Below are 15,855 nucleotides of genomic sequence, written 5' to 3' on the forward strand. Positions count from 1 at the left end.
CAATTTTTGTGCGCGCGTGAGCAGATTTCTTTTGATCTACATGCACTTTATCATGTACAGTTAGAAACAATTAGCTACATTATTTGTAATTCAGTTAAAGTATAACAAGAAAAATAAGGTATACTAAAATGTATTTAATGGAATAACAGAATAAACAAGCTGCGGCAGCAACATTTATTTTGATTAACATCTATTAATTTTTTTCTTACTGAAAAAGGGAAGAAAACATTAAATTATTTGAACCCTTCTAACTGGTGTAAATACACAGGTTAAGGAATCAATATATTGATTAGCCTTTTCCTTCAATTTTACAAAAAAAAGGGGTGATGAATAATACTTAGTTGGGATTGAGTTTTGTATAGGGAACAAGTAGTCCTATTATATACGATAATGTTCCATGGACATCCTAACAAATGTCTACACCTGGAGAGAAAAAGAATAGAATAGAAACAGATATGGTAGATGAGCGATATGATATGATAAAAGAGGTATGAATCGAGTTTTTAAAAAATATTAATCTATCAATTTTAGGGTCATTTATAGCGAGTTATTTATTGCCAGGGTGTCAATTTCTAATTTTCCTGCCAATCCATTGTTGATTTTTTAGGCGCTGGGACTTCAGCAAACCCCTATTCCTGCCTGTTAGAAGAACAGATTGCAAACTCGTGTTCTTGGAAAATCGACGGCTTGAAGGTTTCCTATTTCTAACAAAAGCGATACCTGTGCTACGGAACTATGTCCTCATTTAATCAAAAGATGATCATTCACCAAACTCCGATCCTTAAATTTCAACACATTTTCACAGATAATAACAGAATATAAATGTAAACGTGGGCATCATACTCCTGATCATGAAGACCCAATTAAGAAGCAAAAAAGGTTCGATCTCAAGTAACAGGTTCAGTTGAGGAAGAAGACAAACGTTAGATTGTCCATCTTGGCAAACGTCTAGGTGGCTAAAATATCTATCTACACCAAGAAAGCTCCACATCTCAGTTCACATGTAGTAGGGTGAATGAGGTTTAGTCTGATGTGGCTGAATGTGACAATTGACACAACTTGTACAAGTGCAAACAAAACTGGGAGCAAACACATTCACCCTGCTTCAAGAAAGTATCACGCATAAAAGATAAGCTACAACTGATAAGCTGGCTCTTCAGCATAAATTTCAGTAAACTGATGAAGTAGTATGAAACAAGGGAAAAGGGCACGTACCTTTAGCAAGATTGGTTGGAAAGGTTGCTTCTCCAACTGGGTCCATTTGGAAAGTGTGAGGAAGAGAACGGTTTTTTGACCTTTTCAAATACGCCAATACTTCGAGAACGATAACTGCCACAAGTATAATGCTAACAAGGAATCCATAGCTTATCTTCCAATCATTCCCTGCACCCGCAGCTCGCATCCCTAACACTATATTCAAGGCTGCAAAGAAAAGCGCCATTCTTCCAAACCAACTGTGATACAAATTCCAAATGTTTCTAAACTTGGAATCCTTGTCTGGCCTCAAGAAAAATGCCAATATCTGAACCCACAGCTTAAAATGTTAGTTCAATTTGTACATTAGATGGAAATCATATATCTCAAGCATCAAGCTAAATATTATGCAAGTCAAAAATTAGAGCACTCTCTCTGTCTCTCTGCATAAGACTTAACTAATTTAAGTTCTTTCCTAATTAATAGACATTTAAAAATATTGTTAATTTAGTTAAGGGTTTCATAGTAATAGGTAGAGGACTGAACATTGGGTGTGATAGACGATATGAGTCAGTGGCAGACCTGAAGAATACTTAAGACAAGAACAAATATGCCTATGCCTCTGTGAGCTGGTATGTGAACATGCACACTTCTATAGAGTTGTAATCCAAGAAGGACTGTGGCAAGACCAAACGCAAATCCCACGAATTGAATGACTGAATGGAGATAAAACCATAGGGGATCCTTGTGCCTGAAGTACCTAGCAATAATTGCCCCCACAGGCAGGATTAGGCCCCACCCTAATACACCCACTATTCCATGGCTCTTTCTTATCTGAATCAACCAATTGGATACCGGGCCCGTAGAACCTGCCATAACAATTATCATTGTCAAATTTCTTTTCTGGAAATTTTCTATCATACAGTATACGCTACGCAAGTTACATCACGTCATATGAAAAAGAGATCTGAATAAACCCTGATTCCAGTTTATGAATGTTGTCCACTTTGGATCCTAATGGTAGAATTTTAGGGTGAAAAAAATGGACTTGTTAAAATCAATTGAAGTGATTTATGAACCGGGCTTTGTTCAAATGCTTATGCAACAATATAGAATAATTAATTATGAAGTAAAGTGGCACGTCTGGTTTTGCATACCTGAAGAAAAATCGAATATAACCGCTGTTTTGTCTTCATGTTTTGATAGATGATGGTTCAGTGGACGTTTAGTACTGAAAGCCAATAAAATCGGTTGCTTCCCAAATGGAGTTGTCGCTTGTAGCTGAAACGCTACGTAAATTTCAGCTCCATTTGTTGCCACTGCAGCTGGTACATTATTCAGAGGCAGTTCACCTTTGTCTACAATTACTTCTGATTGCCTTCTACCCCTTAGATAAAATTGCTTGACTTTTGCATGACCATGTTTGTTAACCCATCCTACCATCGCACTGGAACCAGCCATCATGCCATCCCTTGAAAATCCAATTCCCACCCATCCCACTGTGTAGGGAGCAGATAATATGATAGTTGTTGTATCACCTGTCTTGGTGTACTGCAACGCAAATTAAAGGCAAATGAACAATCATGACATTCAAATTATAAGAAATCAATAATTTGAATGAGCAAAGAACAGATCATAGCATACAAGTTTCAACAACTGTACGGTTTCTTAAGATAAAAAGAGTAAGTAAATGAGTAGATCCTACAACCAAGCATTAGAATTCTAGTTCAGCTTGAACTTACCCTTAATTCGTATGAATGCCAAACAGGTTTGCAAATGGTAGAGGATATATTCTGATACGGTGGAGGGAGGAAAATCTGATAATTTGTGTTCTTGCAGTCACCTTCTGATACAATACTGTTACTTCCAGTGTCATCAGCTAACGTTACGATCTTGAAGTACAAAACGAAATTGAGAATACACATTCCGACAATAGAACGCCATATCTGAGTCCAAGATCTTAGCTTTGCCATTCATAGACTGGATCCAAGGCTACAACAATTGTGGTTACAAGGTAAAAAATAAGAGAGGAAATATGAATATGAGGGTCTAACAAGACAGTTGAGAGGTGTTAGTCTCTTGCGTTTGAAGGTTGGAATGTGGTTGTTGGCTTGGTGGGTGGGGATAGTAGTTGGTACCGAGAGGTAATCATCACCCCCTTCTATTCTTGAGAACACTACGTTCAACTGCATTCTTTGATAGGATTGGAGCTTTTTACTCGCATTTCTATGAACAGTGGTAACTATACTCATATATATTCTAAATTTCAAATTTCTATACAACTTAACTTTTGTATAGTTATCTTATCCGGGGAAGATGGAGGCAAGGCTTTGCTTCAGAAACAAGATAAAACAGAAAAAGGTTAACACTATTTAGCAAAATAACAAGTAAAAGGAATTAAAATGCTGAAGAAAGTTACCAAATAGCTCAAAAAGATCTGTTGTGCTGCCCATTGGTGAAGCAACTTGAAACTGGCCAAATTTGATGTAGATTGATAAACCTATTCTTGACTTTTAGAATGGGGAATGGATCATTGGTTTTTACTACGATACGAGGGATGTAAAGACATATTTACATTCGGACATGGGTTGTCGTCCTTATTTGCAATGTTGATTCCACAACATGTCAATCTGGGGAACCCAGAAAATATGCTCCTCACCACTTTCCTCGTCAAACTTGGCAACCCACTTACTCTTACCCATTTTTCTGCTACTACCGTCTCTGACCCCAGCCCTCTAATCAGTTTCATCATTCTTGGAAACATAGTTACTTCCATACATACCTTTACCTATACGATGCTTTAGAGATCTAACTGCTACTTTCTCATCCTTCCTTTTTACATATACCCCCAACCCTTTTGTTTTCTCAACCAAATTTCTTGCCACCACTACAGATCTCATAGTGTTGAGATTTAGCAAATTGAACAACCTTGCATAGTTTTCATCTTTGCAATCAACTAAAGAGAAATCAAATTTTCATAATATGGCAAAGTTTGATGGATCTTCAGTTCTAGATTCTACTTGGTCCTTTAGACCCCACTTCCTAATAACTTATTTTGACTATACAAAAAGGAACATGATGGAAAGGTGAATACAAGTCGAAGGAAATCAAGGTAAGCCATTGTAGTACATGTTGCGGATCATTCCATGACGAATGCTAATCAAGATGATCAACAAACTGAAAATCTAGACAGATTATTTTATAGCAAACTTTGAAGTAATTAGCAAGGGATGCAAGGGAAGGTAATGCAAAAGTCAGAAATAGATGTTTGTTTTGGGGTCGAACTCCTGATATTGTCTTGCATCATGTAACCAGTTGCTGAACTTGTTTTATGTGTTTTCTTTCTCCAACGTTTGACGTTTGTTAAGAACGGGATTACGCATAAACCGTAGTCAACACTGGGCAGGGCCTAACACGGGGGATTTTCTTCCATTCTCATGCTAAAATTTGTTACCATTACATATATAAGCATCACACTCTTCATGTCAGTAGAATCAGTTTGACTTGTGAAATTTGAGCTTCTCCCATTCCCTATAAATAAATCCTCAAATACTTCTTTGGGAAATAACTTTAAGTATAATTTTAATAAATTAAGTTTAAATTTGAATTAATTTTTCTGGAGTGAACTCCTCTGAAGTGCTTATTGCATGTGCAGAAATATTAATATTATTATATTAATAAATAATTTAGAGTATGACTCCTCGTTTAAACTGTCAATTGATAATATATATATATATATATATATATATATATATATATATATAATTCAAATTAGAAACAAAATCATAAAAGTATTGTATTCCCATCCCAGAAAGACAATTTGTACAACAATTCAAACCTTCATAAAAGTAAAGTTTTATAAAACAAATTCAAAATTTATTAATGTAAAATTCATAGGGGATGTAGCTCATATGGTAGAGCGCTCGCTTTGCATGCGAGAGGCACAGGGTTCGATTCCCTGCATCTCCATTTTATTCTTGTTTTCTAAATTTGTTGTATTTTAATAATAAAAAATTAATTCAAATAACCAACATAATAGTGATTTTCAGAATAAATCTTGCAATATAGGTAATTAATTCATCTTCTTGCAATATAGTGATTTTCATTGCTTTTTGTGGAAGAATTATATTTTAGGGCTCTTTTCCTGAGTACATTTTAGCTAACATTATTTGAACCTGCATGAATAACTTAAAACAGATTTCATCTATATTAAATATAAACAAAAAGTCTTCTTAAATATAAACAATCTTTAGCTGAGTAATCGATATGTAATATTATTATTGAAAAAATACTCACTTAAATCTGACATCATTCTAAAGATCAAGTATTATATAATTTTTTTTATTTTGTGAAACACTAACTTCTAAAAATTAGATTTTTTTTTACTCTCATTTGAGAAGACAGCATCATTATGGACATTTACTATTAACATACCATAATCATGTTATAAATGTTTTTTTTCAAATAATAATAAGGAAACTTTATCAGTAGAGACTGGACGCTAAATAGGCCGGATGTCCGCGTAAACACAATGGATCAAACACGCTATCCTTCTGCTACCATCACGAAGGGTCGGGTGCGGTAAGCCGGACGTCCGTATGTCCGCAATCACGCCCGTACGTCCACGACCACGTCCGTACGTCCACGACCATGCAACCTTGCCGCTTGCCATCCGGATGAGCAGTAGCTCGCACGAAGCCGGCCAACAATACCACCAGCTATTCGGACTATCTATATGGGCCGGCCGGTCGAAAGACCAAACCCCCGGTCGAAAGACCAAACTTCGGGAGGCCGACCGGCCGGCCACGTCGCTAATTAACCAGGTTTAAGGTAAGTTGAGGTTAAAAGCTATTGGGCTGAATTTGGGCCGTGATTAACTTTTCACTAATCTCAAGCCCATAGCGAAAACTATAAATACAGATACAGGGTGAGTGGTAGATAGATTGTATTTAGTGCGCATTTATTATTGTTCGATAGAGAAATCCATTGCTCTCGAACTGACTTTGGCATTGGAGAATCTTTCGCAGGTCTCCCACCCGAAATTGAGGAGCGAGGACGGAGGGCCGGACATACAGAGTACGAGCAGAGAAGGACGTGGAGACATTGGACGATGCAGCCCTCCACATCCAAAACAGAAACTAATTTTACTAGTCAAGGTATTTAGAATTTATCATTTCATAAAATAAAAAATATATATATAATATCTGATCATATAATTAGGATGACGCTGAAATTTAAATATAAATATTTTTTAAACTAATAATATAACATATCGGTTACTCAGGTAAAATTGTTTATATTTAAAAAGATTTTTGTTTATATTTAAATACAGATCAAATATGTTTTAAACTGTTCATGCAAGATTTCAAATAATGTTTGGAACAATTTTTACAAACTTATCTCACAATTCATGCGAGAAAAACTCATTGAGTCATGGTATGTTAGTAGTCATATGAAAGGTTAACATAAGAACATGTTTTCCATAACTCTTACGAGTTGCAACTATGTGATTGGTGTAAGAATAATTGGACGAAGTTGTCCATTGACATGTAGATATTTCATTGGGTGGTTTGTGCCGTCGGAGGTTACCAATTCCTGAAGAATTAAGAAACCACAAGTAATCTCTAGTTCCTCTTGGAAAGTCAACTACTGCTTCATGGTGGTCAATACATGTAGCTAAAAAACATGTTTTTTTTTCTTTTGCTTTGGTATCTTATTACCCGAACAATCTGACACAAGTTGTTCCTTACTTTTGGAATATGATTTATCTTATTTAATTAATTTATTATGTTTTATTTACTTAATTTATTATGTTTTTTAAGATTATTATAAAGAAAATAATCCTTTTAAGAAGTTAAGATAGTTGTATATCTGAGTTAAAGCTTAATGTAGCATTAGTTATCAGGAAAGGAATATACCAAATTTGTCCACTGAATAAATCATAGGAGCTGGAGATGAAAAGAAAGACAAAAGGGTACCCTACACTGAAGGCTTTCTTATCCCCCTGAAAACGCATTTTTCAAGTTTCCTCCGATGCTGTTCCTGCAAACATGATGAACAAGAACCAATATGTTTTCCTCTTTCCTTCCATAACTCTCTGCAATGCTGACTGAACTGTCAAATCACACAAACTCCAACCCATGGACTCTCTCTTTTCTCTAACACCCACACGCCCACCATTCCATTGCACTCGTCCCTTCACCTCCCTCACTCTCTTCGCGCCCCGTCCACACACAAAACTTCCTCAAACTGTAAAAAAGGTCAGTGCTTTGCAGCCCCGTAACAGCGGCCACGGTTGCTTGCAGAACGGAGGGTTGGGCGTGGCTCTGCTCAGCAGCGTCACCGCCAACGCCAAGCTTCGGATTAGTCCCTTCGTCGCCACGTTGGCGGCAAACCCCACCTTTGTTTCGGGGCTGCTAGCGTGGCTCATAGCGCAGTCCGTTAAGGTGTTGCTCAATTTCTTCTTCGACAGGAAATGGGATTTCAGGCTCCTCTTTGCGTCCGGGGGAATGCCCTCTTCGCACTCTGCCCTCTGCACCGCCCTCACCACCTCCGTCGCTATCTGCCACGGCGTCGCTGATTCCCTCTTTCCGGTGTGTTTGGGGTTCAGTCTTATTGTCATGTATGATGCTATTGGCGTTAGGAGACATGCCGGCATGCAAGCTCAGGTAACTGCCTCCGACAATTCCTGTTTGATAACTATTTAGTTAGCCTTTTGGGTCTGCTGATTCCTGTTCTCAAGGACTGCATAAGAACTCACTTGTTTAATAAGGTTAAAACGAGAAATTTTTGTTACAAATTTGTTTAGGCATAAGATAAGTCTTTTCTCTTCTATAAGTATTTATAAAAATGTCTATATCAAACAAGCATTAGCTATTTTAGTATGTTGATAGTTTTAAGCATCTGTAGATTTTCTTTGAGAACTGAATGGGTGGGGCTGTCTCGCAATGTGTTTGGTTGAAGAATAATGATTGGATTGTGCTGAATTGGTGTTTTAAGTTTTTGGTATTTTATCAGTACAAACAAAAGTAAAAAATGTATCTCTTGGCCACTGAAAGAGGTTTAGACATTAACATGAATATCGATTTCCCAAGTGGCGATTGTTTATCACTGGGAATGTTGGTTAGTAATTTATGGAACTGTTTTTCACTGTTCAGAAAAGGAAAGAAAACATTCAGAATGGGAATGAAACTGGAAGTTATTTGTAGCATCATACGAGAGCTTCCAATTCTCCTGCAGGAATGAAAACAAAGTAATGGAGGATGAAAATGATAGGTTCCCAAGTTGACATTTTCTGGAATAGCTTTACAAAGCTAGAAACAAATTCAGTTTTTGGAACATGATTGAATTACTACGAATAAGGGGGGGGAGCAAAGAGAGACGACAAAATAACACTACATAGTACTGAAATTTATTGCTTGTTCGGTGGCCCATCTGCCAGCGGTAGCCTCACATCAATTCAGAGGCAGAGAATACTGAATTGCTGTTGGCAAATTGATGTGAACTTGAGATAAAATGTGAGTTATTATCAAAACACATACTTAGAGACCCACTTCAAACTACGAAGATTGATGCCATACTCGATTATATTAAGCGTCCCAACCCAATACATGGCAGTATTGGCCCTTGCTTATAAACAACGGCCAAAGTCACATTCGATTTTCCCCAGCTTGATTATTCATAGTGCAGACAAACACTTTGGCACCTTCCACAGCGCATCTTTGGTCCTCAGATGTGATTCAGGAAGGACCAAATTAGCAAACACCTATCCAAACACAAACTTAGTGGCTTCAAATGTATATATATTATGTTCACGTCAGAGCCATTATCCTTTAGTGTACCTATATTTTCTGTCGAAATGGAACTTTAATTTTAAGGGCTGAAAGAATTGCTTATGGATTTAGGAATATTTGGTTTGCTGCTATCTTGGACTCTTGGTGAATGTTAACATGAAGTTTTAGAGGATTTTGTAAGCCCAAAACTAAGCTTAGATCACTGCAATCTAGCTAGGTTTTGTTATGCCACCAAAAATAGTTGATTCTCCATTAATGTTTGCTCTTCCAAGTTGTACGCTGTTGACTTTTTAAGTGTGGCATTATATTGCTATTTACTATTTTTACCTGAATTGCAAACGAGCTAAAAGAATGGTATCATGTTGGTATTTATATGCAAATTTCCACTTGTACACCTTGGCAATATTGTCAAATTCAAGACTTGTTGTGTAAAGTCGTCAAGTCTCACGAACTTGACATTTTGTAAGAGTTTATTTTATATAAAAAAAATATTAAAAGAATTTTGCATGCCAAACATTAATGGAGAATCAATATTAGAATCATGATTTTGTGCTATTGCCTGTGCAAATTTACCCAAGTTTACACAAAAACAATTTTGCATGCCAGTTGGATAGGTGTGAACTCATCCACTCGTATGATTTTACAGGTTTGAAATCCATACTCCCAAGTCATCAATTATCATATATGCATCTTTTGTCATTTGCATTCCATATTTGTTCTATGACAATCAGCTATTGTATTTTAAGAATTCCTTGTTGAAGTTCATTGAAAATGGCAAAGATCTAGAAGACATCACTTGTTCATTTTTGAGTCAGCATACTCCAATGTGTTTTTATCGCTATTGTTCGTCAATTTAGAAGGATATCTATTACTTAAGTGGAGAACTATGTTCTCATTGTTCATTATCTATGTAGTAATTTGATCGTGTTTACCTTATGCTTTGGAAGAAAATCTTTGACCAGAAAATTGGGTGGATCCACACAGGTGCTTAATTTGATAGTAGCTGACCTGTTTCAAGGGCATCCAATGAGTGAAAGGAAGCTCAAGGAACTTCTTGGTCACACTCCATCTCAAGTCTTTGCTGGTGCTCTGCTTGGCTTTTTAGTGGCTTGTTTCTGCTGTCAAGCTTGTGTAGTGGGAGCTTAGGTGATTTCATTGCCAATTTTGGTCAAACTCTATTGATATCATTGTTTGCCCTGATGTTACCTTCTGCTATATGACATGGCCTTCTTAATCACTTCACTGTATCTAAAGACAAAAAATAAACTTCAGTAGATGTAAATGAGATTTTTTTTCCTTCAGTTTCTTACACTTGAAGGCTCACCATTGAATTTCCTAATGGAATAAAATCCTTGAGACATCGACCTTGCACCCCTTCTTGAATGTTTTACCTTTCTATTTTATCCATAAAACCCTCTTAAAAGTCTTGGGAGCAAATCTATAACCTAGTCTATTTCAAGCATTGTGGATCTATGACAAGAAATTCTTACTTATTTAGTTAAAAAGAGGAGTTTATATCAGTTAAAAAGCCTTTTTGAGAGTTGACATATTTAAGTAATTGTTGTACAAGTTTAATAATAATAATAATAATGACATTATTATTACATTAAACTTGTACACTAACATTATAAGATAATGCATTATGATAGTATGTTGAACTATCTTTGTTTTGTGCTTGTTTGTTCATATGTCTTGCTGTCCGAAGTTCATTTGATAAAAATAAGCAAACTGAAAAATGAGTCAGCAAATGGTAGAATTGCAGATTGAAGGTGACGCCCATCTGCATGTTCCCCCTCTTGCACAACTCTATCCAAAGACAGAAAGTTGGAAATCAACAAATCAATTTACTGCGAATTCTGACATACTTTAATAGGCCCACTTGACCTAATTTTCCACGTCAGATAGAAGTCATTAGTTGTAATTTTTACAACTTTTAACGTATTGGATGTGATTCCTTTTATTTTTAATCTATTTTCAAGCACGCAATTATTAATCTCCGATAGATTAGTACTTGCAAGCACCACAAGTACACCGCGTATTTTACATGAACTCGTGAAGAATCAATTTCATATAGCATACAATATAAGAGTTGAGCTAATTTTGAAGACGCATTTCAGTTTCAAAAGTTTAAAATTAATTATATCCAAATTATTTCTAATGGAATGAGTCTTATTATTCTTTGAAGTTTGGCATGGAATTATTGAAATAAATTATACCTTAAAATATTACTGAAATACATTTTTGTATTGTATAAATTTTGACTACCCTCCAATTCTTCCTACCTCCATCAAGAATATATGCTTGCTTAGAATGACTCAAAAGTCTATTCAATGAACGTATTGGTTTGGATTATCACTTATATTGACTCTTGTTGCAAACATTTAGTAAATCATTTTAATATTATATATTTAGAAGACAAAATTAATGCTATGTTGCAGAGTAAACCCTGCACAATGCAACCCTAGATTCTAGAGAGTTCGATTATGTATTACCAGTAAATTGTTTGTTCTTTATATTGATTGACTTCTCTTCTCAGTCTCTATTTATTTGTTAGTCTTAATTTATATTTCCCAAAATGAGTTTCAAATATTTTTAATGAAGCTGAGTTACCGAGTTGGCCCGACTTAGACTTAACTCACATACGGGCCTGGTAGGCTGTTGGACTTGCCGGCCCAATTGATTTTGGTTTTCAAATTTTTTCGATTGGATTGGCTAGCTGATCCGCGGGTTGGTTCATTTTGCCATGTATTGAGGATGAGTGAGTACAATATAATAAGGGAAACGTTCAAGCACCTTCGGTTTATTACTGAAATTAGGCACCCAATTATTTATTTCTAATTATTTATTTCTAAATACGTACAAGTAGAAACAAATACAACACAAAAGAACTTGCTTTCATTTCAACCCTCCAACGCATATCCACGTCAGATTACTCTATCAACGCGTCCATTGTTGGTTGGTTATGCCATGTCACTGTAAAGTCACTCACCAACCTTATTCCATTTTCTTCTTCTTAGCTGTATACATACGTCTACGTCTACGTATCAAAGCACATTTTTAGTTGATGCCCACTTTTTCCTTTCGTCAATAAACCTTTGTACTCCGTATACTATACCAGGCAGCTACACGCGTTTATACGATATTTTATCCCCCCCTCTCTCTCTCTCCTTCGCTTTCTCCTTCTGTCAGAGTCAACAGCACCCATTTCTGAATAATTGAGTTCGTAATTCATAATCACCACTTCTTCCTGCCTACAATTCAATAATCCGTTGCGTCTTTTTGTTAGCTTCCTATTGATGCTGTTAATGAAGAGCCTGTGATCTCCGCTCTCGTTTTGATAATCTTCTGGGCGGTAAGAATCCGCCCTCTTTCTCTTTCTGTTTTGAGCTTTTCTTCGCTGGTTCGGATTTACACCATTTGGAATTTGTTCCGCTTTAAGAAATATTAGGGTTCCGAGATGAGGAAATGGAATTAGTACATTGGGGTTTGAATCTTTTCATCTTTCCCTTCAAAAGATCTTACCATGTTGTAAAAATTTGTTGTTTGAGCTTGCTTGTTGGCCTGGGCAGGAGTGTGAATTCTTAATATCAGTTCGGGTAGCCTATTGTACAAAAAAAATGGCAATGTTTTTGTGAATATTTTAGGGTTTTAGTTGTGCAGTTCTTAGTTTTTAGCTTGATCTATTCTGTATTCATTCTCTTGTTCAATACCCATAGTGAAAATGTCTTCAGCCGGTGTCAGTACTCTTAGCGTGGTTCCCCCTGAGCCATTGTTGTCACCAAAGGCGTTCCCTTTCCCATCACACTTGTCTTTGGAAGATAAATCCATTTTCATATATCTCTCCTTTTCGGGTTCGTTGACTCCAATCCGTGTTATGGAGTGGGATACCATTAGGTCTGTGAAATTCAAAATCCAAAGGTGTGAAAGCCTTCCGTTTTTAACAAACAAGCAGAAGTTGGTTTATGCTGGCCGAGAACTCGCGCGGAGTGATTCTCTGCTCAAGGACTATGGAGTGACTGATGGAAATGTCTTGCATTTGATAATCAAGCTGTCAGATCTTCAGGTCATCAATGTGAAAACTTCGTCAGGGAAGGAGTTCTCGTTTCAGGTTGAAAGAGGTCGAGATGTTAAATTCATAAAGCGGCGAATTGCCAAAAGAGAGAAACAGTTTGATGATCCTGAGGAACAGGAGCTTGTGTGCAATGGGGAAAGGCTTGATGACCAGAGGCTTATTGATGATATCTGCTGCAAGCATAATGATGCTGTGCTACATCTGTTCGTGAGAAAAAAGAATGTTAAAATTCAGAGGAGACCCCTTGAGTTGTCCATCTTAGCAACAGATTTGACTGATGAGAAAAAGAACGATGTCAATGGAAAAACATGCAGGAGGAATTATGATGTTGGTAAAGAAGATACTAGTAGAAAGTCTGATGCCATTCAAAGAACTGTGCCGAGAAAGCCTCCCGACAGAGATATTTTTTTGGAGCCAGTTATTATTAACCCTAAAATTGAATTAGCTTCATCTATTTGGAATATGGTGAATTCTACATATGATGGACTTGACAGTGGAAAATATCCAATCAGATCTGCAGAGGGTACAGGAGGAGCTTACTTTATGCTTGATTCTGTGGGGCAAAGGTATGTGTCTGTTTTTAAGCCTATTGACGAAGAACCAATGGCCGTGAATAACCCTCGAGGTCTTCCATTGTCATTAGATGGTGAAGGCTTAAAAAAGGGTACAAGGGTTGGTCAAGGTGCATTCAGGGAAGTTGCAGCCTATGTTCTAGATCATCCATTGAGTGGGCGCCGCAAATTATTTGGTGATGAGACGGGCTTTGCAGGTGTCCCTCCAACATTGATGATCAAGTGCTTGCATAAAGCATTTAACTATCCTAGAGAATTGACTCCTAAGATAGGTTCCTTGCAAATGTTCACAGAAAATAGTGGAAGTTGTGAAGATATGGGCCCTGGGGCTTTCCCAGTAAAGGAAGTACATAAAATTTCTGTTCTGGACATAAGACTGGCAAATGCAGATCGGCATGCTGGGAATATTTTGATCAGCAAAGAGAAAAGCAACAACCAGTCTGTTCTGATTCCAATTGATCATGGATATTGCTTGCCTACAAGTGTAAGCATCTTATTTTATGATCTTTTGGTTGTGTTTAGTGCATGTAGTTATACTTCTGTATTCTGATATTTTCCCTGTCTTTCCCTTGTCAACATATATCTATATTGCATTAATTGACCTATTTGTCAATGCAACAGTTTGAAGATTGTACCTTTGAGTGGCTTTACTGGCCCCAAGCTAGCCAGCCATACTCCCCAGAAACTATTGACTACATAAAGTCACTGAATGCTGAAGAAGATATTGCCCTTTTAAAATTTCACGGATGGGATCTGCCGGTTGAATGTGCTCGCACTCTTAGGATCTCAACCATGCTTTTGAAGAAAGGGGTACAAAGAGGGTTGACCCCCTTTACCATTGGAAGCATGATGTGCAGGGAATCCTTGAACAAGGAATCTGTGATTGAAGAAATAGTTCAAGAAGCACTGGATTCTGTTCTTCCTGGCACAAGTGAAGCTACATTGCTGGATGCTGTTTCCCAAATCATGGATCTTCGCCTGGATGAGATTGTCAGATCTCGTTTATAATAGCATGCATTTCTGCAATAGTAGCAGCGGGTACATACTGTGTGCATATGTTCACGTACATATGTAAAGCTCAAATAGTTGGTTTTTTAGTTCTTGACAAAGGAAGTCTATTTTCTTTGGTTCGAATGTAAAACCGTTCTTAGCTTAACTTCTTAGGTTTTATTGTTTGGTAGTTTCCTGCCGTTAACAAATTCTTTCAAGTTTCTTGTTGATTCCTTTATTAAATTTGAATTCTAAGGATAGCAGACAACCCGTCTTCATTTGAATTGCAGTGTAACATTCTTTGTCCTGTAATGTGTTGTTTGTTTCAACTGCAAGGTTGTGCTTGTTAGGAGTGTGAAAAATGAGAATGTGGAAAATGAAGTCTTTTTTTTCTTTTCTTACAGTTTTTGGATACGGTATAATTAAGTTTGTGTTGTTATTTTCTATCTAACCGTATGTATGGACAGTGTGGACATAGGTTATTGTCTTTAAAAACATTTAGAATTCTCGATAACTTTTCCCAAAATGTAAATTTTATTAATCAAATCATCGAGTTGAAAATTGTCATGAAATATTTTACATCTGCTAAGTTTCAAATATATCAAAAATTAATTCATTTTTCACTACAAATTATAATGTAGTGTTCTGGTTTAAAAAAATTTACATAACTATGTAGTTGTTTTATAGGCACATGAATGAATATACAGATGTTTAACGCTTTGTATGCGTTATAATCATATGCCACGTACATAAACAACTAAATTAGTTAATTTACACAACTTTATTTGGTGATGCATCTAATGCATAGTGTAGTATCAGCTAGTCCTTTTTCATTTTTAACTATATTTAAATTTGAGCAAGGCTTCTAAGCTCTCTTTTATGCCGTGCTAATTGCAACCAAAAAAATCCCAGAGGTTGTCAAGGAATTTATGAACGCATCACTAGAATCAGATTTGCACAATAATTGCTCAAATTAAAGGGATACCTTGAATTAAGAGTATCAACATCGTAATGCAATTGACGTTACCATGACTTGTTTTAGCTTGAAATACAATAATGCTGTTTTTCAAAGTTGTATTTTCCAGCAGCTGTTTGTCAATGTAATAGTTATTTATTTATTTTCACTATATAATATATAGTAGATACGTGTATATTCTAACACCAGCTCAAAAATGATAAAGCTCACCGAGGATGTTATCATGTGGATGAGCGGATTAATATTATTATTTCTTTG

General features: G+C 36.4%; 3 protein-coding genes, 1 non-coding gene and 1 pseudogene across 7 annotated transcripts; 3 read left to right on the forward strand and 2 right to left on the reverse strand.

Moving 5' to 3' along the window:
• Positions 1 to 744: 744 nt before the first annotated feature.
• On the reverse strand, positions 745 to 3,407 carry LOC124828624 (Cytochrome b561/ferric reductase transmembrane with DOMON related domain-containing protein). 2 transcript variants are annotated; one of them, XM_047301979.2, is made up of 5 exons: positions 2,937 to 3,407; positions 2,352 to 2,745; positions 1,777 to 2,063; positions 1,216 to 1,522; positions 745 to 1,103 (listed from the first exon to the last, which is right to left on the reverse strand). In XM_047301979.2, exons 1-5 carry the CDS (start codon positions 3,165 to 3,167, stop codon positions 1,096 to 1,098), a joined length of 1,227 nt encoding a protein of 408 aa, XP_047157935.1. In that variant the 5' UTR covers positions 3,168 to 3,407; the 3' UTR covers positions 745 to 1,095. The 2 variants fall into 2 exon arrangements, with proteins under 2 accessions (XP_047157935.1, XP_047157937.1); XM_047301981.2 differs by having other exon boundaries at positions 745 to 1,100; positions 2,937 to 3,393.
• A 246-nt stretch (positions 3,408 to 3,653) lies between these two features.
• Positions 3,654 to 6,298, reverse strand: LOC148198779 (uncharacterized; annotated as a pseudogene).
• Positions 5,091 to 5,163, forward strand: TRNAA-UGC (transfer RNA alanine (anticodon UGC)). Its single transcript has one exon. It is a non-coding gene; the product is annotated as a tRNA-Ala (tRNA).
• An 818-nt stretch (positions 6,299 to 7,116) lies between the features above and the next one.
• LOC124828623 (Acid phosphatase/vanadium-dependent haloperoxidase-related protein) lies at positions 7,117 to 10,358 on the forward strand. Of its 3 annotated transcripts, none has more exons than XM_088115099.1 (2): positions 7,117 to 7,862; positions 9,935 to 10,115. In XM_088115099.1, exons 1-2 carry the CDS (start codon positions 7,335 to 7,337, stop codon positions 9,977 to 9,979), a joined length of 573 nt encoding a protein of 190 aa, XP_087971225.1. In that variant the 5' UTR covers positions 7,117 to 7,334; the 3' UTR covers positions 9,980 to 10,115. The 3 variants fall into 3 exon arrangements, with proteins under 3 accessions (XP_087971225.1, XP_087971226.1, XP_047157934.1); XM_088115100.1 differs by having other exon boundaries at positions 9,950 to 10,115; XM_047301978.2 differs by having other exon boundaries at positions 7,122 to 7,862; positions 9,972 to 10,358.
• A 1,790-nt stretch (positions 10,359 to 12,148) lies between these two features.
• On the forward strand, positions 12,149 to 15,024 carry LOC124828622 (phosphatidylinositol 4-kinase gamma 4-like). Its single transcript, XM_047301977.2, has 2 exons — positions 12,149 to 14,115; positions 14,253 to 15,024. Exons 1-2 carry the CDS (start codon positions 12,709 to 12,711, stop codon positions 14,637 to 14,639), a joined length of 1,794 nt encoding a protein of 597 aa, XP_047157933.1. The 5' UTR covers positions 12,149 to 12,708; the 3' UTR covers positions 14,640 to 15,024.
• The last annotated feature ends 831 nt before the right edge of the window (positions 15,025 to 15,855 follow it).

This window comes from Vigna umbellata, chromosome 5 (assembly GCF_029865625.1).
Source record: "Vigna umbellata cultivar VRB3 chromosome 5, Vumbellata_1.0, whole genome shotgun sequence".
Lineage (NCBI taxonomy): Eukaryota > Viridiplantae > Streptophyta > Magnoliopsida > Fabales > Fabaceae > Vigna > Vigna umbellata.

Coding starts and splice junctions, on each gene's coding strand:
- LOC124828624 (XM_047301979.2), bottom strand. CDS start 3,167: ATGGCAAAGCTAAGATCTTGGACTCAGATATGGCGTTCTATTGTCGGA. Junction 2,746..2,936: donor GGCATTCATACGAATTAAGG/GTAAGTTCAAGC, acceptor TTTGCGTTGCAG/TACACCAAGACAGGTGATAC. Junction 1,523..1,776: donor TTGTCTTAAGTATTCTTCAG/GTCTGCCACTGA, acceptor CTGTGGGTTCAG/ATATTGGCATTTTTCTTGAG.
- LOC124828623 (XM_047301978.2), top strand. CDS start 7,335: ATGGACTCTCTCTTTTCTCTAACACCCACACGCCCACCATTCCATTGC. Junction 7,863..9,971: donor ATGCCGGCATGCAAGCTCAG/GTAACTGCCTCC, acceptor GGATCCACACAG/GTGCTTAATTTGATAGTAGC.
- LOC124828622 (XM_047301977.2), top strand. CDS start 12,709: ATGTCTTCAGCCGGTGTCAGTACTCTTAGCGTGGTTCCCCCTGAGCCA. Junction 14,116..14,252: donor GATATTGCTTGCCTACAAGT/GTAAGCATCTTA, acceptor TCAATGCAACAG/TTTGAAGATTGTACCTTTGA.